Source organism: Vicugna pacos, chromosome 20, assembly GCF_048564905.1.
Source record: "Vicugna pacos chromosome 20, VicPac4, whole genome shotgun sequence".
In the NCBI taxonomy this organism is placed as follows: domain Eukaryota; kingdom Metazoa; phylum Chordata; class Mammalia; order Artiodactyla; family Camelidae; genus Vicugna; species Vicugna pacos.
The window spans coordinates 24,616,270-24,638,127 of NC_133006.1; the positions used below are offsets into that span (position 1 = coordinate 24,616,270).

The following is a 21,858-nucleotide window of genomic DNA, read 5'->3' on the forward strand; positions in this document are numbered from 1 at the left end:
AGGGGACCTCAGCTCCCTTCAGCCAGTGAGTCCTGGGTCTCAGAATTGGCTCAAGTCTGGAAGCTGGATAAGAAATGATAACTTTCTATTAGGCAACTCATCTCAGCTCTCAATTCAGTTATTCTTATTAATTATCATGTTAAATGACACTTTTTTAAAATTTAAAATATTATTTATTCAAAAGCCAACAAGCAGCTGGAGGAATAACTCTCCTAGACAATACTACAGAGCTACAGTAATCAAAACAACATGGTATTGGTACAAAATCAAAAGTCAACAAGCAAATATGGGGGGGAGGCAAAGTTCTTACAGTCCATGCAGGGGTCTCAGCCAAAACTGCTTACAAGAGCCAGTAGGCATGTAAATGTGGATATGAGCTAGAGGGAGACACATCTTCCAAGAGGCACTGAAGTCTTCAAGGATTTAGCTCAGCTAAACACAAATTTAACTTAAAGAATAGATTTAATTTCTCAGGCTGTAATAAGGTTTCTTAATCTTTTTTTTCAGTTTTCAGTTTTATTAGGTAGAATTGTTACAATTTGACTGCACATATATAATATATTGCATGTAAATACATATACACAATATACTGCATGTATTTTTAAAAATTAACATATATGTACCGTTCATTGTTTCTAAGAATGTTTAGAGCTTTAAGCTTTTTAAACTTACATAGTTATCAAAGGAATAAAGCCAACAACAAAATAAAAATTAATTCAAAAAGATACATACACCCGCTATTAATAGCAACATTATTTAAATTGCCAAGATATGGAAGCATCCTAAGTGCACATCAATAAATGAATGGATAAAGAAGATGCAGGACATACATGTAACAGAATACAACTCACCCATAAAAAGGAAGGCTATTTTGCCATTTGCTCCCCTTCAATAATTTTTTTTTCACTTCAAAAACCAGAATTTTATAACTGGCATAAACATTCCCATTGCATCAAAAACAACAAAATACCTGGAAATAAACTTAGCCAAGGAGGTTACCTATACTCTGAAAACTGTAAAACACTGATGAAGGAAACTGGAGATGATACAAAGAAATGGAAAGATAGCTTGTGCTCCTGGATTGGAAGAATCAACATCATCAAAATGGCCATACTACCCAAAGCAATCTACAGATCCAATGCAACCTCTGTCAAAATACTCACGACATTCTTCACAGAACGAGAAAAAAACAATTCCAAAATTTTTATGGTACCATAAAAGTCCCCAAATTACCAAAGCAATCTTTTATAGGTCCCCCCACCCCATTCTTATTTTTGTTCTTTTTTCTTACTTGATGACTAGAGAAGTTCCTTTAACATTTGTTGTAAAGCTGGTTTGGTGGTACAGAATTCTTTTAGCTTTTGTTTACTGCAAAGGTTTTGACTTCTCCATCAAATCAGAACAAGAGCCTTGCAGGATAGAGTATTCTTGGTTATAAGCTAAGCAACACTCTTGCTGGCTGTCATCCACCTTGTCCCTAGAAATGCCACGATCTACCAAGCATTTCCATAAAGACCTTGCAGTCAGATTTTCCTGCATCTATTTGACATTGTTGGCTTTTAGGAATTTAGTCCTTGTTTCTGCCTTGCTGTCACCTGTCCTCTGACATTCTGGGATCCTATTATCCCTGATGCTGGTATAATATTATCTCCTAGAGTCAGTCCGCTCCTAGAAAGGACAGACACAATGGGGTTAATAATCTGCTCACTTGCTCTTTCCTTATTACCTGAGAAAGTTTCCTTTGGGAAACAGTCTCCTGGGTTTTTTCCAGTTTTACTTTATGCTGGCACGTCCACTCCCCTGAGCTTTTTCATGTCTTCCTCCTCAGTCACCACAGTGGTTCCGGCAATTCTGCTTCATTTGATGTGGGGTCAGAACTTTTTCTTAGAACAGCTTTACTGAGGTATAATTCACATATCTCATTCAACCATTGGGAAGAATTGATTTTAGCATATTCACAGAGGGGTGTGATGATAACCACAGTCAATTTTAGAACATTTTCATCCCCTCAAAGCATTTTTCCATCTCTCACAAGTGATGATCTCCCCTCTACCCCACAGCCACCTGTCTCCACAGTACACACAATGATATCTGTCTTCTCAGAAGATGATCCTATGCTTATGGGTCCTATGGTCCAACCTACAGTAAATATACATCAGATCTGATCTATTAATCCATGAGTTGGGATTGGAGCCATCACTAGATCTAAGGGCAGAGAGAGGGAGTGGCTGCAGAGAAGACAGAAATCCTGTAAGAATTAAATGAGGATGCGAAACTACTCGGTCCTTCCTTTTCACTAATTCCAGAATCTTTGTTCTACAAAAAAGGTGAGGGAAACATGCAGAGAAGAATCCCAGAAATAGCAGTAGAAGGCGGGCAAGAGCTGGATGAGGCTGAGAATTTCTCTCGTGATACCATGGAAAGCCTGTGTGCAGGGACCCCTGGGACTTGTGGGGACAATGACTGGCAAAAATGACTCCTACTGGTGTCAGAGATGGGAGACACCCAGAGCAGAATGAGAACAGAGCTCTAAATTTGAAAAAGAACAGTCATAATTTAAAAATTTTTTTAAATAGGCAAAATATAAACACAAAAATAAATGGGCTGAAGGCTGGACTCTGGTCTGAGCCTTCACTGCCCTCACTGCCAATGTCCCCCAGAGAGGACAAGGCCCAGGTCACTTCTGGGTCCCTGTGATCACAGGTCCTGGTGGGACCAGGTTCTACTGAAGTTACAGGGACACAGGAACAGAGATGACCCGTCCCAGTAGTGACCCCTCCACAGCCCACAAGGAACTGAGCACTGACTGGGCACAGTCCCTGCCTACACCTCACATACTTCTCCTGTCCCCCCTGCAACAGACTCAACACAGCAAACATGCAGATTCTGGAAGGTTCTCAGGGCTCCATTGATTTCCTCTCTCAAACTTTGGGAATCCTCACCTTTATTATTCCATCAACCCATCAAGGCAGTAATAAATTCATATCCAGATTCATTCTCATTAGGAAAGTAAGACAGTATTACTCAGAGCAACACAAAGTTAAGACAGGGATGGAGACAGCCCAGCCCTGCTTCTGCTGAAAAAGAAAAGTCAATCAGGGAAGAGAACACAGGTCAGGGTGGGGAGAGGTCGTGGGGGGCAGGGGTGGGGCACTCTCCCCACTTACTCACATTATGCTAATAGGAGCACAGACACATTCAGATGCAGCTGCAGAAAGAGCAGTCAGGAGATCTGAAGTCACAAATTGGGACGTGAACACATCTTGCATCACTCAGTCTCTCACAAGGTAGCTATCTCACACTCTGAAAGAAAATAATTGTGAACTGATTCAGTTCAGTCATGGAAGTGCTGACATTCTCAACAGCCCCCCACATGCTCAAAATGTCCCACTCAGAGAATCCCCACACCCAGGGCATCCCCTCTGCCCCAACCCCTCTCCCAATCCAGGCCCTCCAGGGTCTCACCTCTGGGATCCGTGAGAGACACATCAGAGCCCTGGGCACTGTCGCTGCCTGGGGGAGAACAAAGCCAGGACGTGGTCAGAACCCACAGGAGAGAAACTAGAGACGGAACCCTGAGGTGGGGATGATCTCCCCCCATGGCTTCCCAGCTCCACCATCACAAGGGTCTCAGGAAAGACAGTCACGCTGTACTTACTTGCAGCCTGAGCATAGCTCCCTTCTTTTTCACCTGTGAGAAGAAATTATCATGTGAGATGCCAGGGAAGAAGACTAAGTCATTAGAAGAAACCCTTGTCCTGGACCACAGAGAACTTTCCAGAACTGTGACCAAAAATCCAGGACAGGAACAGGAATGTGAAGGAAGGAGATGTCGGGTATACAGATCAACTGCCCTCCTGGAGGCCTGTCCTCAGTGGGGGGGGGGTCTATCCCTCTGAACTTTGACAGCTAGGAATCTGACCTTCAATCCAGAATTATCAAGGTGAGAAATTTTCCTGTCATTTTCACAAGTGCTTTGCAAAGAGTAGGTGCTATCACTCAGCTCCAGTCGGGCAAGCAATTGTGTGTGGATGGTTCTTCCTAGTAATGAGGCAGACAAACTTCCACCTGGGCTTGAACCCCAAAATGAGACAAGAAAACTCAGATCCCTCCTCCCTTCCCTACCTAAGCGCCTCTTCCTCCAGATCACAACTCCCGCCACCACAGCTGCAGTGACCACAAAGAGAACCAGGCCAACAATGATGCCCATGATGGGGACGGTGGGCTGAGGAGGCGGCTCTGCAACGAGAAGGGAAGGGGCCCTGACCTCAGGCTTGAGTCCGGACCTTGCTGAAAGTTTCCAGAAGGGCTTCTGCTTTATCTGAGAAGAAGCTCCACCCCTGTGTCCCTCCTCACCCCATCTCAGGGTGAGGGGCTCCTGAAGCCCCTCATGCTCCACATGGCAAGTGTATCTCTGCTCCTCTCCAGGAGGCACCACCACGGCCGCCCACTTCTGGAACGTCCCGTCCCCCGCAGGCCTGGTTTCCACGAGCTCCGTGTCCTGGGCCTGGTCCTCCCCATCACGCTGCCAGGTCAGTGAGATGTCCGCAGGGTAGAAGCCCAGGGCCCAGCACCTCAGGGTGACCTCATGGTCAGAGATAGGGTGATGGGTCACATGGGTCCTTGGAGGGTCTGAGGAAAAAGAATCAGAAAATTCTCACTCTGGGTTACCTCCATGGGCAAATGAAACAGCATCATGTGACCATCCTGAGACTGGACAGGAGAATGGGTTCGAAAAACGGACAAACCGTTTTTCATGGGTATCTGTGAATATCTCCTAGTCCTCGGAATGTTCAAGTGTCAGAATGAAAGACAAGATAGAAGGTTCCAGGACCGTAAGGGGGAGAATACAGAGTCATGTTTATGACGGAGGCGGATGACCGACTCAGAAAAGCTGGAGTCAGTCCTCCAAACACGTTCTCGGGCTGAGAACACGGCTTGCGATAGAAACTCCTAGTTCACAGGATGGCAGCAAGGGTGAAAAGCACCACTGATCAGTTGTTTCAGGGATGGTCTCCCCTTCTTTATCCTAAAAGAGACTGGATTAGTTAACTGTCTTTGAGAGAAGTCGGGTACTTGCGAGTCACTCTTTTGTACAGAATGTGAAAACCTGGGCAGATTCCTCCCTCTCCCAACAAGACATTAGGGCGATATTCCCGCAGGATCCCATCTTCCTCTCCTTGTGGGATTCGAGCTCCAGTCTGAGGGGAGGCCGTGGAGGCCCCGCGGCCCCTCCTACCTGCGCGCTGCAGCGTCTCCTTCCCGATCTCCAGGTGTCTGCGGAGCCCTTCCACGCAGGTGCCCTCCAGGTAGTTCCGCCCCTCCTCCGCCTCACCGGCCGCCTCGCACTGGGGCTGTGTGATCTGAGCCGGCGCGTCCGCCGCGGTCCAGGAGCGCAGGTCCTCGCTCAGGGCGAAGTAATCCGCGCCGTCGTAGGCGTCCTCGCTGTACCCGCGGAGGAAGCGGCCATCCGACCCCACGTCGCAGCCAAACATCCTCTGGTAGGTGTGAGACCCTGACCCCGCCCCGCCCCCCACAGTGCTTAAATCTAGATTTTAGAAAATGAAACCAGGTCAAAGTCCCTGCCTGCTTTTCCTGGGTCGGGGGCCAGGCGTGTCCCTCAATGTCGGGGTAACCCACAGACTCGGAGACTCGGGGGACCCCGGCCCGTCCCTGTGGATGGAGGTCGTGACCCGGACCCGCGCCCACGTCGCTCACCGGCCTCGCTCTGGTTGTAGTAGCCGGGAACGGTGCGCAGTTTTTCTCGGAAAATCTGTGCGGTGCCTTTGTATATCCGTGTCTCCCGTTCCCAGTACTCCGGCCCCTCCTGCTCCACCCACCGCGCCCGCGGCTCCATCCTCGGATTCGGGGCGTCGGTGTCGAACCGCACGAACTGCGTGTCGTCCACGTAGCCGACGAGGACGAAGCGGGGCTCCCCGCGGCCGGGCCGGGACACGGCGGTGAGGAAATACCTTACGGAGTGGGAGCCTGGGGGCGGGGACAAATGAGACCCGGCCCGACCCTCCTCCGAGTCGGGCCCCGGGTCCGAGGTGATGGGGCTGCGATGGGGCCAGGAGAGCGTGTGAGACGGAAACCTGGTCGCGGGTCGGAGAAGGGTCGGGCTCCAGTGGGAGAGAAGAGGGGGCGGGAAGCTAAAGAGGAGACGGGACCCGGGTGAGATCATGGGTCTGGGAGGAAGGCAGAGACGTCTCAGCTTCCTGGGGGTCCTGCTCCCCCTCCATCTCCGGGCCGGCCCCTCGCTCCTCCTCCGCAGAGGCCGTTCCCTCCCAACCCCGCACTCACCCGCCCAGGTCTCGGTCAGGGCCAGGGCCCCCGAGAGCAGCAGGAGGAGGGTTCCAGGCGTCATGACCCGCCTGCTCTGAGTCGGGGAAGCTGAGTGGAGGCGGGTCCGTGCCGACTTTATAGCAGGGAGTCGCAGTGACGCTGATTGGCTTCTCTAGAAAACAGACACCAATGGGAGTGAGAAGTAGGGTTGCGTCAGGAATGTCCGGGCAGAAGGGCCAGACACAGGTTGTGAGAGAGAAAGTGAAACCCGGGGAGATGGGGAGTCCGCAGTACCGAGCGTCCCCGCCCCAGACCCCGCCCTCGGTGAGACCCCGCCGGTGATCCCTCCCCTCCTGCACTGAGAGATCTCATTATCATGCGGTTTTCCTGGCTCCTGGCCCAGGGCTGTGTCAGTTTGCTATTTTCAAAACATTTGGTCAACATACTTACACAATCTTACAAATGCCTGAGGACCTCAAGGATAATTTTGTACATGTGGCTACATCTATCGATATTTTGCATATAGGACTAATAGTTTAAATTTTTAAATTAATTTGTTGAGAGTAATATTAATAACCCATACATTTAATATAAAAATAATTTCCCAAAATAATCACCGGAGAGAGAATAGAGGAGATTTTACATTTTTACATTGTTTTGCAAGTCTCTTTCTAGTCTGTCTCATTAGAAGACCACTGGATTTTCATGTTTGCTGCTGCATTTATTCCGTTATTTTGATTGAAGTCTCACACATACATAGGAGTAGTATATTTAATAACCTTTTCAGATAATTGTGGATGGTCCTCTTTGATACTAAACTAAAACTACACACATGGTAGTTTGTCAAAGGTTCTTTGCAAAGTGGACCTGAAACAGTATCAGTGAATATTTCCTATCTGTTACATTAAAATCCACATGCCTTTTTTATACACTGAATATCTCTTGTACTAATGGAAGATGTTTTAAAAGTAATACATTGTTTCACAAAGTTATACAGATCTTCCAGTATCATTCAGTCTTTCAAGTACAAGTAGTATTCCATAAAAGAGAGGGTATTCCACTTCACACAAATGATTTCACGTGGGACACAGTACTTTGAAATGTAGCAGAAGTGGTTGATGTGTATGTCCCATGCCATCATAGAAGATATTTTTAGGGGGGAATTAGATTTATTTATGTACTTTTGTAATGGAGGTACTGGGGATTGAACCCAGGACCTTGTGCATGCTAAGCATGCGTTCTACCACTGAGCTATACCCTCCCCCATAGAAGATATTTTTAAAACATGTTTTAAGCATTATGATTTAAGAATGATAACAATTTTAATGCTTCAACCAGGATGTTTTGAAACAAACTTTTTTTTCCTTCAAGTAAGTTGTGAAAATGATCACTGTTAACAGTTTGCTTCCATAATCTCCATTATTTCTAAGATGTACCTCAAAGCAGATGTCAACATAGTGAGAAGGCAAATAATATCTTAGTAATGCTGTGAAAATAGTTTTGACTGGGCATCTGATTGAATCTCACCCATAGGGTGAGAGGATACAGCTGTACCTGGACAGAAGCAGTGGTCGCTGTATGAGCACGGGGAGAGGTTTCGTACACTGTGAGGGACACAGTGCTTCCTTGTTTGCTCTGTGCATAGACAGAATCATGTCGTGGTTTTCTTTGTCTCCCTGTGTCATGGTCTCAAGTGTCCTTGTCTGATGTCAAAGTGCTGTGGGATGACTTATGTCCACAGCGGAATAACATGACTGAGTGGGGAGCATCAACCAAGCTTCTGATGACACTGAGGCCCGTGTAAGTGTCAGACCAGTTCCTGCGGTCAGAGGCTACTTTGTCCTTCTTGAATTCAATATTTTAAAATAACTACATCCCCCCCCCCCACAAAAGAATATTAGAGAATGATTTGGAAAAGTAGAAATGCAAATGTTAAACAAATATGTTAGTATTAAATAAATGTAAACAAAAATGAAAATGTGGAATAAGAAACGGAAATGAATTCCAATCTATCATCTTGGCAAAGATGAAAGTGAATGAGGGGAATATTGACAGGAATTGAGGGAGAACAGACTGTCAAAAAGACTAATGGGATTGAAAACTGGGACAAAAATCTTAAAGTTTTGCAAAATATCTCAGTATTTTAAATATGTCTCCTTTAGAAAGTTATCCCAAGAAGATAATCACACATGTTCTCAAAAATATTCAAGGATGCATCTTGAACTGTGCTTTATAGAAGCAGAGTGGAAACAATCTCAATGCTGCAATCACTGTAATGATGGTCACTATGAATAGAGGGGCACTGACTATGTCTCAGGCAGTCATTCCATGCGATTTACATACAGGGTCAATTTATGCCTCAAAGCAAACCCATGAGGTGATCACCACGTGACCCCTTGGAGCAGACAGGGAAAGGAGACTCAGAGAGGTTAAGGAGCATCGAGGCCACCTTGCATCAGGATCTGGAGACACTGGAGGAGAGCAACAGTTAGGCCCCTGCTGATGGGAGACGGGCTCTGCTGTGCGGGAGAGGGACAGAAATGACCGAGACAGATGTACATCACGACTGCGCTAAGTGCCGTGAGGAAGACCTCATGATGCCATGAGAGCAGATAAGTGGAGTCCCGACAGGTCCCCTGCCGCTGTTATCAATAATATCTGAAAGATGGAAAGGATAAGTGGAATATGAAACAAAAACAGAATTCTATACAATTATATACAATCATAGAATGAAAAAGAGCTCTTGGGAATTAAAAATGCAATCATAGAAATGAACAATTCCATAGATGAATTGGAAGATTTTAGTCGTGCTCCCAGTAAGTAGATGGAACAGTAATGACAAGGAGGAGAGACGACCTGTAAGAATATGTCTGTCAGTCATGACGTTTCAACAAGTTACAAATACAAGTTTCAGAAATAATGGAGAGTAGGAAATGATAAAAAAAATTCAAGAAAACTTCTCAGAATTTACAGACAAAAATTTATATCTTGAACAGCCTACACAAATTCTTAGTGCACTAGATGAAAACAGACCCACACCAAGACACATCAGGTGAAATTTTAGAAAGAAGTTGGAAAGAAGAGACCTTGAAAACTTCAGAAGGCAACAAACAGGGTCCTGGAGGCTAGAAGACACTGAAGCAAAGCCTTCTGAAGTCTGAGGGGGAAAAAAAAGGTATTTCCAACAAAGAGTTGTATATCGAGCCAAGATGCACGTCCTAGGGAAGCCTAAGGCCCTTCAGAGTTAGAATGTTTTCACTTTCCATGTTCCCTTCCGACGATATTGTTAGGCAAAGTCAGGGAAAATAATGGAGAAAATAAACAATGGGGAAGACATGGGATCCTGGCCCCAGGGGAGTCAAACAAGGGAGGGCGAGGGCTGTCTCAGAGGAGGTGAAGGAAACCAGAGACATCAGCCCTGCCCCAGGTGTGCAGGGACCCTGTCCACATGAGGCAGGACTGAGGACTGTGGGACAGGTCTGTGCAAAGAGATAAAGTGGCAGAATATCAGATATCCTCAGATATGTTCACAAAGACTAGACTCCAGGAGAGTTTGGGGATGGTTTAAAATGAGTACAACAAAAGGATAATTAACTTCAGAGAAAATAAAAAATTCATATAAACATGTTTATAAATTATAATTATATTGTGGGAATAGGGTGTATGAAAGAAGAACCAATTAACTAAAGGTGATACATAAAACTGAGGAAAAATAAGGAATATTATAGGGAGCATGCTGTCTAGAGGCATTGAAGTAACCATTAGAGAATCAGCTAGACCAGCTCGTCTGTGAGGTTCAAGATCTGGGAGGGACACGGAAGATTGAGGACATCTACTTTCATATTAAGTGTAGAACTATTTTACTTTTTGATACTGTGCATATATCCTTTTAGCTAAAAATGAAAAGGTAACTCGGTAGGTGTGAGAATGGACTTGGGAACTGTTCTATAAGGAGAGTCATAGACATGGGGCAGATGTTGAGAGGAAACTGGATGTTGAGTGGTGGGTTTTTATGGGAGGATTTTTCTTCTGATTTATTTAGTTTTCATTGCTTTTTGATGGGAGGATTATAGCATGTTTGTATGCAGGAATGAAGGAGGCAGCAGAGAGTGGGAAACTGCTGATACAGAGGAGGGAGGAGCTGCATCCTGTGTCCTCCCTGAGGGGCAGCCTTACACAGGAGGGACCATCCATCATCACTGGTAGGAAGAGGATACAAGTGTAATTGCGGGAGTGTGGGAGGATAATGATGTAATTCTCATCTGAGTCCTCTTTCATTTTCTGAGTGAAAACAGAAGTTCACCATTAAGGATAGGGATCGAGGAGGGAGTGGAGGGGATTGAGGAGGGAGGAGGAAGTGAGAAACAGCCCCTAGAGGAGGTGGGAGAGTGAGCTGACTCAGGACATGGCATCTGAGAGTGCAGGGTGGGGGCCACTGAGGTCCGTGCTCATCAACTTAGAGAAAGTTTCAGTACTAGGGCAGTAGTAGGAGGATATATAAAAGAACAAAAACAAAATGCAACAAAATATCTCCGGTGTGAAGATTCCAGTTCTTTTTCCTTTGTCATTGATCACTTTCAACACATTATAACTTGTGTTACACTGAATATACATTATATCATATATGATACATTACATGTAAATCATAATCAGAATTTAAAAGGTTTGTTTAAATTTTTTAAAGGGAAAAGAGATGAATAGGAAAAGTCAAGACTGGGGGACGCAGAGCTGGTCACGTCGGGCTCTGGGCGGTGAACTCATGGAGCCTTTTCTCCTTTTCTCAGGACCATGTTCTCTGCAGAGGCCAAGCAGGAGCTTTCCCTTCTTTTTGAGGTGTGGTCCTCTATGAGTACCTTGTCACCTTTTTGATGCTTCTAAGATGGTTTTTGTATTTTCATGGCCTTTTAAGCAATTTTCAGTGAGGAGAACTGTCCATACAATCCAGCCCATCTTTTCCAGTCATGGAAATTCTGTGGAAGAAGAGCTCAGTCAAAAGGTGATGGGTCTGGAGTAGAGGATCAGAATGGGCGTCGTGACACATAATCTGAAGATGATTGTCAAGTGTTTTCTGAGTGTAAGGGTTTTTAATGTCACCTTTGAAAGCATTATTTATGAGCAGCAAGAGAATTGAAAAGATACTCAATGTACAAAAATAAATAATTCACCTTATCCCTCTGATCTCCCAGTCGCCCAGGTCCTCTACTCAGAAAACACTGCAGTTAGCAATTACTCATTTCTTTCCCCAGGAAAACATCCCTAGGCATTAATGAATGCTGATATGTCAGTCATAGAGCTCAGGCCACAGACTGGGAGAAATTATTTGCATATTCATGTATCTGATAAAGTACTTGTATTAGAATATACACAGAACTGTTAAACTCAGTAATATGAAAATAAATTGTTCAGATTAAAAAATTCTGAACAGACACCTCCTCAAAGAAGAGTTGTCAATGGAAATGCATAAGATGCTCCACATCATGTGTTAGTAAGACATGCGAATAAAAGCAACAATGATGCACCATCACACACCGATAAGAACAGCTAGACTCCAAGAACGGGTGATGCCAAGCGCTGAGCAGGACGTGGAGCCGCAGAAGCCCCCGGCACTGCTGCAGGAACACGAAGCAGCGCAGCCACTGCAGGGACGGGCAGCAGTTTCTCATGAAGCTACACAGAGGCTCACTGTCCCACCTGCTGATCACTCCAGTACTTACAAAACTCATCTGAAAACTCATGTTTTTAGAAAACCCAGCACACCAATGTTTATAGCAGAGTGCCCCTCAAGTGCGGCCTGCACATAGTGACTTCCTTCTAAAAACTACAGTGTGGGAAGTGGGAAAGGAAAAGTAAAACATCAGAAGGAGAAACCTGGGACAGGTACCGTAGCCAGGTGATGACGTGCACTTATTAGTGATAATCAAGTGGAGAGCACACAGCCTGGGTGTGTGGAGAATGTCAGTTCATCTCTGTGGTCTTTTTCCCCCAAACTCTTTGCACCAGTCACTCAAGTCAAATGAGAGAGACAGTCTACAACAGCCCTGAGCAGTCTTGTCCACAATATACAGGCCACTGAAAATGAGGGAAGCCTGAGAGACTGTCACAGCCACAGAGCCTGAAGGAGACAGGACTGGGACTTAATATAATGTGTCTTTGATAGGATCCTGGATCAGAAAAAAAAAGAAAAACAAATGAAATCCAAATAAATTTTAGAGTTTACTAATAACGTATCAATGTTTCTTCATTAGCTGTGATAATTTGTGATGGTGATACGTTTCCTAAGGGGAAACTGAGTGTGGGATATACAGGAACTCTGTACTAACTCTGCAATTTTGTTGTAAATCTCAAACTAATCTCAAAATATTTTTTAAAAATTTTAAACTATTCCTTAGAAATGAACAGCAATTGGAAGAATCAATACAGATGTTGAGTTTTCCAGGGTGTTTTCATCAAGGGATGGAGAGTGCATTGTGGAAAAAAAGGATGTGCACCTCAGACACAGGGCAGGGCTGCAGGGCTCTCCTCTCCTCCACTTCCTTCCCCCACCCCTGCGCCTGACCCCAGAGCTACTCAGAAGGCATCTTCATTTCCCATTGCTCTCTGGTCTCCAGGTCAGCCATCTATCTCCCTGTGACTCAGACCACAGCCACTATGCTTCACGGGATGTGCTGAATAAAAGACAACAGAGTGGCTGAGCCCTTGGGTGGCCACAAGGATGATGACAGGTGACCTGAGCTCCCCTTTGACTTCTTTACCAGGGACCTGCCCAGGGCCTCCTTAGGCTCCCAGCAGTGGGACAGGGCTGTGCACACAAGGGGGTGACCCATCCGGTGTTAAGTTCAGAGTCTGAAATGTTTCCCCAAATGTAGGCTTACATAGATGTTTTCTCCCCATTAAATTACCAAGGTTTCTCAGAGAGGAGAAAATCTTGAGAACCATACAACTGGTTCCCAGGCTTACGGTGGACCCCACAAACCCTCAGTGGAGGACCTCAGTCTCCAGGGATAGTACCTTAAGCCACAAGTAACTGTCACCTGTTTCCACTGCTGCTAACAAGGATATAGGCTCTTGCTCCAGGGTATCAAGTCTGGAACCTCCACCCCTAGGATTATGTAGAAGTGGGGGGATGGGGAGGAGATCCCCAGAGTAATGGGGGTCCTTGAGATGTGAGAAGGAAGAAATCATGACAGTAGGAGATGGAGGCCAACAGGACTGGAGAAGGAAGAACCAGAGAGGAGAGTGGCAGGGGAGGGGCCAGCTCAGTGGCCACGTGTGCAGGAGGGATGGGGTCTGTGTGGGGAGAGGCACAGGGGCTCCTGGGCTGGGTGCTGGGAGAGGCTCTAGTTTTCACCTGGATGTTAATTACACAGGCGTTAGGTCTGTGTTTTGCTGGTAAACTCTACTTAAGTGTCAGGTATTTTCTGTACTTACAGGTCTAGAACAACTCAAATACACATGGAAGAAAGAGAAAAGGAAAAAAAGGAGAGAAGGGAGGTGACTTAAGGAATTCCTTTCTTCCAGAGAAATATCCCAATTGCCAGTACCGACTCCACCCCACCCCCACCCGCCAGGATGCTGGGGGCAGGGAGAATCAAGGGAGAGCCTGTACTCAGCTCACAGCCTGGGCTACTTGGACACCATCTCTTAATTTGCTAAGACAGTGGGGACCACTGTGCCAAAAAGACTGGCAGCAGGAGTTGTAAAAAGACCTGTCTAGCTGGTGAACATGGAGGTCATTCCTGGAGAGCAGAGGACAGGATGTCAAGTGGAGCCTGGAGACCACAGTGACTACAAGGAGATTAGACAGGAGTCTGGGTTCAGGTGTCTCCTGAACATTTCCCTGAGAACACGAAAACCACCTGCCCCCCCCCTCAAGACCTACAGGACCCAGGCGTCCCAACACTGTTCCCAAGGACACCAAGCATGGACCCTCCTGTGCAGGCATCAAACTTTCCACTCTTTGAAGCTTCAAGGACTCCCTATTCTCCTCCTCAGTCCCGAGAGCCCAGGACCCCAGCATCCTGCCTCTTCTTTCCCTTTGTGGACCTAACAGACAGGGACCTGCTGTCCGGATCCCTGAGGTCTGTCTCTAGCCACCTCCAGACCCTGAAATTAAATGTCCTGTATTCCTGGACCCAAAGCTGATTTTTAGGCCTGCCTAATGACCCAGGGTTGGGGTCATGGGTCAGGGGAGTCTCCCCAGGGCCCCACAGTTTGTAGCTCAGCTCCACCTCCAGCTGAGCAGAATCAGGTGATTTTGGATAAAAGACTGGGACTTGGAGGAAACACATGAGCCACATGGAGGAGAGAAAATCTGCCTCAGTCTCTCCCCTTCCATCCACAACCAATAAACAAACACAACAAAGGTGACTCTGTGCAACACACCAGGATTCCAGAGAATTCCACACAACTTATGTGTAGAGGTGGGTGGACTGGAATCCATGGAGGAGGCAGAACCTAGGGAAGAGCAGAGGCAGAGCCTGCGATCCTGGCCTCCAGCTGTGGCCAACGAGCTGGAAGCCCCAAGACACCTAGTGTAGCAGAGAGGTGACTCATAGGAATCCAGCCTTCCAGCCTCAGCAGTGCCAGGGCCCCAGGTATAACTAGATACCAGCAAGAGTGGGTCCTGGGTCCCCAACCCACCAGCCACTGGGCCACCTGTGACTTTGGACCCCCCAACCCCCCACTCACAGTAGCAGATCCGGACAGCCTTAAAACACAGGACATGGCAGAGGTGCCAGCACCACCCCATCTCCCCATCTCCCTGCATTCCTGAAGGAGAAATAATAAAATGGCCACGCTTAGGCTAACTAATTCCTGGCCTTATACTTACTGTTTGCTTTTGAAATGGTCAGCAAATCTAACTGATCAGACACTGCTCCAAACTCCGGCCTCTTGTTAGAATTAGAGTTAGAGTTAGAGATATGGATTCCCTGTGTGTTTTACCTTCCTCTGGCAATTGAAATTTACAGTCATGTGTGGATTCTGAGTCATTCCCCCAGAAAGGGAGTCACAGGACGACGATCTCAGGAGAATGACCAGACCCTCCGAAGTCCCTCCTGGCGCCCGATGAGTCTGATGAGATTAAGAAGGTCACGGGCTGATGACCCTCCAGACCACTGGACAGTCCTAAGATGCGGGACAGAAACACCAAGATTTAGGAGGAAGCTTCACAAGAGACTCTTGTTGATTGATATCCCCATTTAACGCCCCAAGTTATTCACTATATAATTAGTAAGGCCCAACCCTAAGGCGACTTCACGGTTTTGAAGGCACTAGTCTGCTGTGGGTCCCCTTTGCTTGGCAAAGCAATAAAGCTGCCTCTTTTCTTCTAAACTGTGAAACACAGTTGCTGAGTTAATCAACTCATCAAGGACAGGGGCGGGTCTTTCAGCAACATTCCGCCTCTTACTCAGGGGATCCCAGACCCGAGGGCAGAGCCCACTATCCCCATTCACCAGACAGCGATGCTCGGGGCACTGGCAGCATCAAGGCACCAAAGTACCTGGAGGCACAGGAAGCAGTAAGGAGGGCTGGGCCACACCTCTGCCAGAGGTGAGGGAGGAAGGTGCCAACTTTCCCAACTAGGGACACAAAGAAGAGAACCCAAAACCTGTGCTCTATCGCTGCCTCCTAGAAAACAAGAAAGATCTCTACCGTCTCATCTGTTGAATTGTTAAATTCAAGCAGAAAAGTGCTCTCTGCTTCAAATGAGTTGGCAGAGGAACCACGCATCCAGCACGATGAGAACCACAGTAACACGTACTACAAAAAAATAAATGGCAGTCCTCCACAACCACACTTCCAGTCATGGAATATTCTGATGTAACTGACGGAGAATTCAAAATCGCTGTCATGAAGAAACTCAGCAAGCTCCAAGAAAACTCAGAAAGGGAGTATAATGAGCTCAGGAATGAGATGAGAAAAGAAGGAATACTTTACCAAAGAAGCTGAAACTCTTAAAAAAAACTATGTAGATTTCAATGTACAAATCTGGCACCCTTTTTTAAACAGATACCTGATTATTTTATTCTGATGCTATTATAAATGGAATTTAAAATGATTCTTTTTCCTAATTTCATGTTACTGGTACACAGAAGCACAGCTGACTTGGTCCCTGCAGTCTTGCTAAATTCAACTGTTACTTCTAGAAGACTTCTTCACCCAAGTAATTTATGCACAGGATCATGTCAGCTGCAAATGCATATACATACATTTTACATAACTTTACTTCTTTTTCTTCTTTTTTTTTTAAATAAATATTCTCCTTTTATTTCTTTTCTCCTTGCATTCTTGCTCTGACTAGGACCTCTAGTACAACAGAAATGTACCAGAGGTGTAATAAAAATGGTGAGAGTTGACATCCTTGCCTTCTTCCTTGCCTTGAGTAGAAAGTGTTCAGTCTTCCACCATCAAGTATGTTGCCAGCAGCAAGTCTTTCATAGATGCCCTTTATCAAATGAAAGACGTGGCCTTTTATTCCTAGTTTGCTGAGAGATTTTATCATGAATGAGTGTTGAAGTTTTTAATGTTTTTTTCTCCGTAGAGATGACCATACGGTCATTGTTCTTTATTCCATTAATACGACACATTACATGGATGTATATACACTCATCCAAACAGGCCTCCAGAGATAAAACGTACTTGGTCACAATGTGTTGGATTTGATTTGCTGATGTTTTCTTAAGGATTCATGAGTGACACTGGTCTACAGTGACCTTTCGACATCTTTTTCTGGTTTTGGTATCAGTGTTAAAACTAGCCTCATGAAACAATTTGGAAAGTGTTTCTTCTTCTTGTATTTCTTCCAAGAGTTTGTGTAGTGCTGCTATTAATACCTAAATGTTGGATGGAATTCACAAATGAAGCCATCTGAGCCTAGAGTTTTCTTTGTGGAGTATTTCTAATGATAAATTTAATTTCTTTAATTCCTATAGTATTATTTAGGTTTCCTGTTTCTTCTTAATTCAGTCCAATAAGTGGCTCTTTAACGAACTTCACTTACTTCATACTAGTTGTCAAATTTATTTGCTTAAGTTGTTTGTAATAGTCTCTTATTACCCTTTAATGTGATAAAGTCCTTCTAACTCTGCTTTTGAAGCCTTCCACATGTTTTGATTTCATTGTAATTGAGTTAAAAAGAATTATAATTTTTATCTGATTTTCTCTTTAAGCCATGATAATCCACGGATTTGAAGTGGGTTGGTTAAATTTCTAAATATTTGTGGATTTTGCAGATATGCATTTCTGACTTAATGTAACTGTGGTCAGAGAATATACTCTGTAATTTAGGTCCTTTAAACTGCCGGAGACTTGATTAGGGCCATAATGAAGTCTATTTTTGTGAATGTGCCAGGTGCACTTGAAAAAGAAAGTCTATTCTCTTCTTTTAGGATGTGATACTCAATATATGACAAGTAGATCAAGTTCGCCCATGATCTGGTTTAAGTCCTCAATGTCCTTACTTGTTTTTTGTTGACTAGTTCTATTATTGAGCTAGGACAATTGATTTATGAATATAATTGATTTCTAAAAGTAATTGATATATAAATATTAGGGAAATAAATCTAATTCTTTATCAGTTCTGCTACTTCATGCTTCATCTATTTTGGAGCTCTGTAATTAAACATTTATACATTTATTACTTTTGCCTTGTCATACAGACCTCTTATTATAAAAAGTCTTTGGTCAAAGATTTATTTTGCTGAGCCTGATGAAGGAATTTGAAAATGATACAAAAAAAAAAAAAATGGAAAGATATCCCATGTTCTTGGATTGGAAGAATTCATACTGTTAAAATGTCCATGCTACCCAAAACAATTTACAGATTTAATGCAATCTCTATCAAAACACCCATGACATTTTTCACAGAATTAGAACACATGATTCTAAAATTTATGTGAAACCACAAAAGACCCTAGATTTGCCAAAGCAATCTTGAGAAAAAAACCAAAGCTGAAGGTTTCCTGCTCCCTGACTTCAGACTCTACTACAAAGTTACAGTAATCAAAACACCATGGTTCCTACACAAAAACAGACACGTGACTCTACGGAAAAGAATAGAAAGCCCAGAAATAAACCAGTGCACCTACGGTCAATAATCTATGACAAAGGAGGCAAGAATATACAGTGGAGAAAGGATAGTCTCTTCAACAAGTGGTGTTGAGGAAGCTGGACAGTCACACGTAAAACAATGGAATTAGAACATTCTCTCACATCATATACAGAAATAAACTGAAAATGGTTTAAAGACCTAAATACAAGACCTTAAACCATAAAAATCCTAGAAGGGAACACAGGTAGAACACTCTTTGGTATAGACTGTAGCAATATTTTGTTTGGATCAGTCTCCTAAAGCAAAAGCAATAAAAGGAAACAAACAGTTGGGACCTGATTAAACTTAAAAACTTTTGCGCAGCTTTTAAGGAAACCATTGACAAAACAAAAAGACAACCTACTGAATGGGAGAAAATATTTGCAAATAATATGACTGACAAGGGTTTAATATCGAAAATATATAAACAGTTCCTTAACTCAGTTAAAAAAAAAACCACCCAAATAACCCAATGAAAAAATGGCAGGAAGATGTGACTGGACATTTTTCCAAGGAAACATAAGGATGGCTAATGGACACATGAAAAGATGTTCATCATGGCTAATAATGGGAGACACGTGAATCAAAAACAAAATGAGGGATCATTTCACACCTGTCAGAATGGCTATTATCCAAAAGTATACAAATAATAGATGCTGGAGAGGCTGTGGAGAAAAGGAAACCCTCCTTCACTGCTGGTGGGAAGGTACACTGATACAGACACTATGTAAAACATAGAGTTTACATAAAAGTTTCCTCAAAAAACTGACGCTAAAACTACCATAATGATCCAGCAATTCCACTCCTGGGTATACATCCAAAAAAAACCCAAAAACACTAATTTGAAAAGCTACATGCACCCCAATATTCATAGCAGCCCTGTTTATTATAATAGCCTAGATATGGAACAACTCGAGTGGCCATCAACAGATGAATGGATAAAGAAGTGGTATGGTATGCATAGACAATGGACTATCACACAGCCATCATAAAGAATGAAATTTTGCCATTCGCAGCATCATGGATGGATCCAGAGAAACTATACTTAGTGGAGTAACTCAGTTAGAGGAAAACAAATGCCGTATGATATCACTTATACATGGAATCTAAAAAAGCATACAAATGAATGTGTATAGCAAAACAGAAACAGACTCAGTGATATAGAAAACAAACGAGTGGTTACCTGTGGGGAAAATGAAGTGCGGAGGGGCAAGTTAGGGGCATGTGATTAAGAGATACAACCTACTATGTATAAAATAGATGAGCAATAAGGATATATTGTATAGGACAGGGAATTAGAGCCATTATCTTGTAATGACCTCTAATGGAGCATAATCTGTAAAAAGACTGAATTACTATGCTGTACACCTGAACCTAGTATAATATAGTGAATCAAATGCACTCCAATTAAAAATAATTTAAGAAGAATACGAAAGTCTATGATCATCAGTTATATGGAAAATGGAAACGATGTGCTGCATGCACTTTCCCTACATACAATATTCATGCAGTCATGAGTCAACACTCCCATATTTCCACGGATCCAAATTATCCTGACAGGTTAATGATTGACTAGATAGTGAAACCATAGAGATCTAAGGGGCCTCATAGAGAAGGAGAGACTGAAATGGAATGAGGGAGTGAAATGAAGAAGTGATTAGGAACAGAACAAGGGTCCTAGAAGACTAGAGTGTATTGAAGTGGGTTTTGGGGAACATTAAGTACAGAGTTTTTCAGCAAATGTCCTCTGATGACCTGCCTCACTCTAACCATGTGCCTGATAAAGAACACCTCCCTCTCCCATCTCATTGTCCTATTCACTCCAGGACTGATGGCCTCTTCCTCAGAGAATAAAGTCACATTCGCTGATGGAATCCCAACCCGCATCCAGGCACAGCTGGGTCTGTGTGGAGCTGGGAGGCTGGCTGCAGAGGGAGCAGCAGTGATCGCAGAGGAGGGAGAAGTCAGGGGCTGATCGTGAAGAAAGTGTGAGGAAATGGGGCCTGTGAAGTCACGGTTAATACTTTCTTGGTTTTCCAGGCGATTCAAGCAACAGAGGTTAGGAATGGAGTTTTATTGTCAGAAGAAAAGCTTAGGGTCTATTTGTGTAGGGTTCAATATGGGGATCCCCAAAAAGAAGTAAACACTGATTAAGATTTTTTTTAAGAAAATAGCCTTTGACCACTTTAAAAAAAAATGAATGTGTTAGACATGGTTTGCTTTCATCTAAGCAGGACAGAGCCCTCAGTCCTCCAGGGAGAACCCATTCAGCTCCACTGAGGGTCACTTGAGACCGTCCATCTCCTGAGCAGCTCCACCCCCACATCCGGCCACCGCTGATGAGACTATGAGGGGTGTCACCATGAGTGTTCTCGGCATGTGTTGGTTCTCCACTTTCTAGACTCACAGTGAGATTGACTTCTTGGTCCTAGTGTGGCATGTGTGGCAGGTGGGATTCAGGTCAGGACTGTGCAGTGAGTTGTCAGCAGGGGTGACAGGGATCCCTCCTGCACGGGGTTAACTGCAGGTGCAGCCCCCGCTCTCTCCCCTCCGGCACAACAGTACCCCTGTTGAGCTGGAGGCTGTCCTGTGCCTCCAATGAGCAGAGCCCCTCTCACCACCCACCACAGGCAAGGAGCACTGGAAGGAAAGAAATCTTTTTATTTACGCCACCGGCAGAGGGGTGTTGTTTGTTACTGCAGCATAATCGAGTCCATCCTGATACACTGAGACACTAGGATTTGAATCTGACCTCAGCTTCTAGCCCTAAAGCTTGCCTTTAGCTGACGCTTCAGCCAGCCCCTCAGTGGTACCCAGTACAGCTAAGCCAGGGTGCAGGCCACTGACTCAAATTCATTCCTTGGATTTTCAACTTCAGGACCAGGGAGAGTAACTCTCAGTCTTTCTTTGTTGGCAGGATGAGAGGTAAGACCCTAGACATGGCTGAGGATACAGTTTGTACATGTCATTGGTCTGAAAAATGAGTCAATCAGAGCAAAGAGGAAATAAGAGGTGGGAGTGTTAGTTGCAGTCAAGCCCCTGGTGCTACTTGTACCTGAGACTCCCTGGTCCCCTGCTTTCCTTTAGTCTGCTCAAGAAGACAGTGACTCTCTCTTTGACAAACCTAAGTTGAATTCGGGCCATTTTCAGCCAAAACAGAAGTGACGAATACAGCAAGATTCCCTTTTCTAGAAATAACAGTGTTCTTATTTGCCCAAATTGTAGAGCCCACATAAAGTAAAAGCCCTGTTCAACAAGAGCATTTTTGCTTTTACAACTCTGTGTCCAATCATGTTTCTGGAAATCTGGAGGGGATCCTGGAGGGGATGCGAGGTCTCAAGCAACCCCAAGGCTGCTGTGTCTGCAGGTGGAGAAGCTGCGATGCCTCTGCTGCTGGAGACGTTTAGAGATAGTGAGCACTCACAGCGATTTTAACGAGTAGAACCCAGGCTTGAAAGAGCAGCTCTTGGTGCATTTAGAAC

The 21,858-nt window shown here is 44.6% G+C and overlaps 2 protein-coding genes and 1 long non-coding RNA gene across 6 annotated transcripts in view; 1 reads left to right on the forward strand and 2 right to left on the reverse strand.

Annotated features, from left to right (window-relative positions):
• The window catches only part of LOC102541718 (BOLA class I histocompatibility antigen, alpha chain BL3-6-like), a 102,935-nt gene that overhangs the window by 53,767 nt on the left and 27,310 nt on the right, over positions 1-21,858 (reverse strand). Inside the window, exons 8-9 of one of the 3 annotated variants that reach the window (XR_012062269.1) lie at positions 3,172-3,303; positions 482-1,668 (exon numbers count right to left, since the gene is read on the reverse strand). The exons of 1 other annotated variant lie outside the window; for it this stretch is intronic. Coding sequence is in view for 1 of the 2 variants with exons in the window: in XM_072945435.1 (XP_072801536.1) it covers positions 3,281-3,303 (23 nt within the window). In the remaining variant the exon portion in view is untranslated. Of the gene's footprint in view, positions 1-481; positions 3,304-21,858 lie in introns of those variants that run through there. One more of the 3 variants, XM_072945435.1, reaches the window with a different exon arrangement.
• On the reverse strand, positions 482-6,430 carry LOC102542278 (class I histocompatibility antigen, Gogo-B*0102 alpha chain-like). Of its 2 annotated transcripts, XM_072945445.1 has the most exons (8): positions 6,304-6,430; positions 5,719-5,988; positions 5,240-5,515; positions 4,357-4,632; positions 4,126-4,239; positions 3,659-3,691; positions 3,466-3,513; positions 482-3,303 (listed from the first exon to the last, which is right to left on the reverse strand). In XM_072945445.1, the coding sequence occupies exons 1-8, from the start codon at positions 6,365-6,367 to the stop codon at positions 3,281-3,283; spliced, it is 1,104 nt and encodes a 367-aa protein (XP_072801546.1). In that variant the 5' UTR covers positions 6,368-6,430; the 3' UTR covers positions 482-3,280. The 2 variants fall into 2 exon arrangements, with proteins under 2 accessions (XP_072801546.1, XP_072801545.1); XM_072945444.1 differs by lacking the exon at positions 482-3,303 and having other exon boundaries at positions 3,377-3,513.
• On the forward strand, positions 5,366-16,345 carry LOC140687751 (uncharacterized). Its single transcript, XR_012062274.1, has 3 exons — positions 5,366-5,501; positions 12,894-13,007; positions 13,716-16,345. It is a non-coding gene; the product is annotated as an uncharacterized lncRNA (long non-coding RNA).

Excerpts from the sequence above, each read along its gene's own strand:
- LOC102542278 (XM_072945444.1), bottom strand. The coding sequence starts at position 6,367 with ATGACGCCTGGAACCCTCCTCCTGCTGCTCTCGGGGGCCCTGGCCCTG. Across the intron at positions 5,989-6,303 it reads CCTGACCGAGACCTGGGCGG|GCTCCCACTCCGTAAGGTAT; the intron begins GTGAGTGCGGGG and ends CCCCGCCCCCAG. Across the intron at positions 4,240-4,356 it reads GCCCCTCACCCTGAGATGGG|AGCCGCCTCCTCAGCCCACC; the intron begins GTGAGGAGGGAC and ends TTCTCGTTGCAG.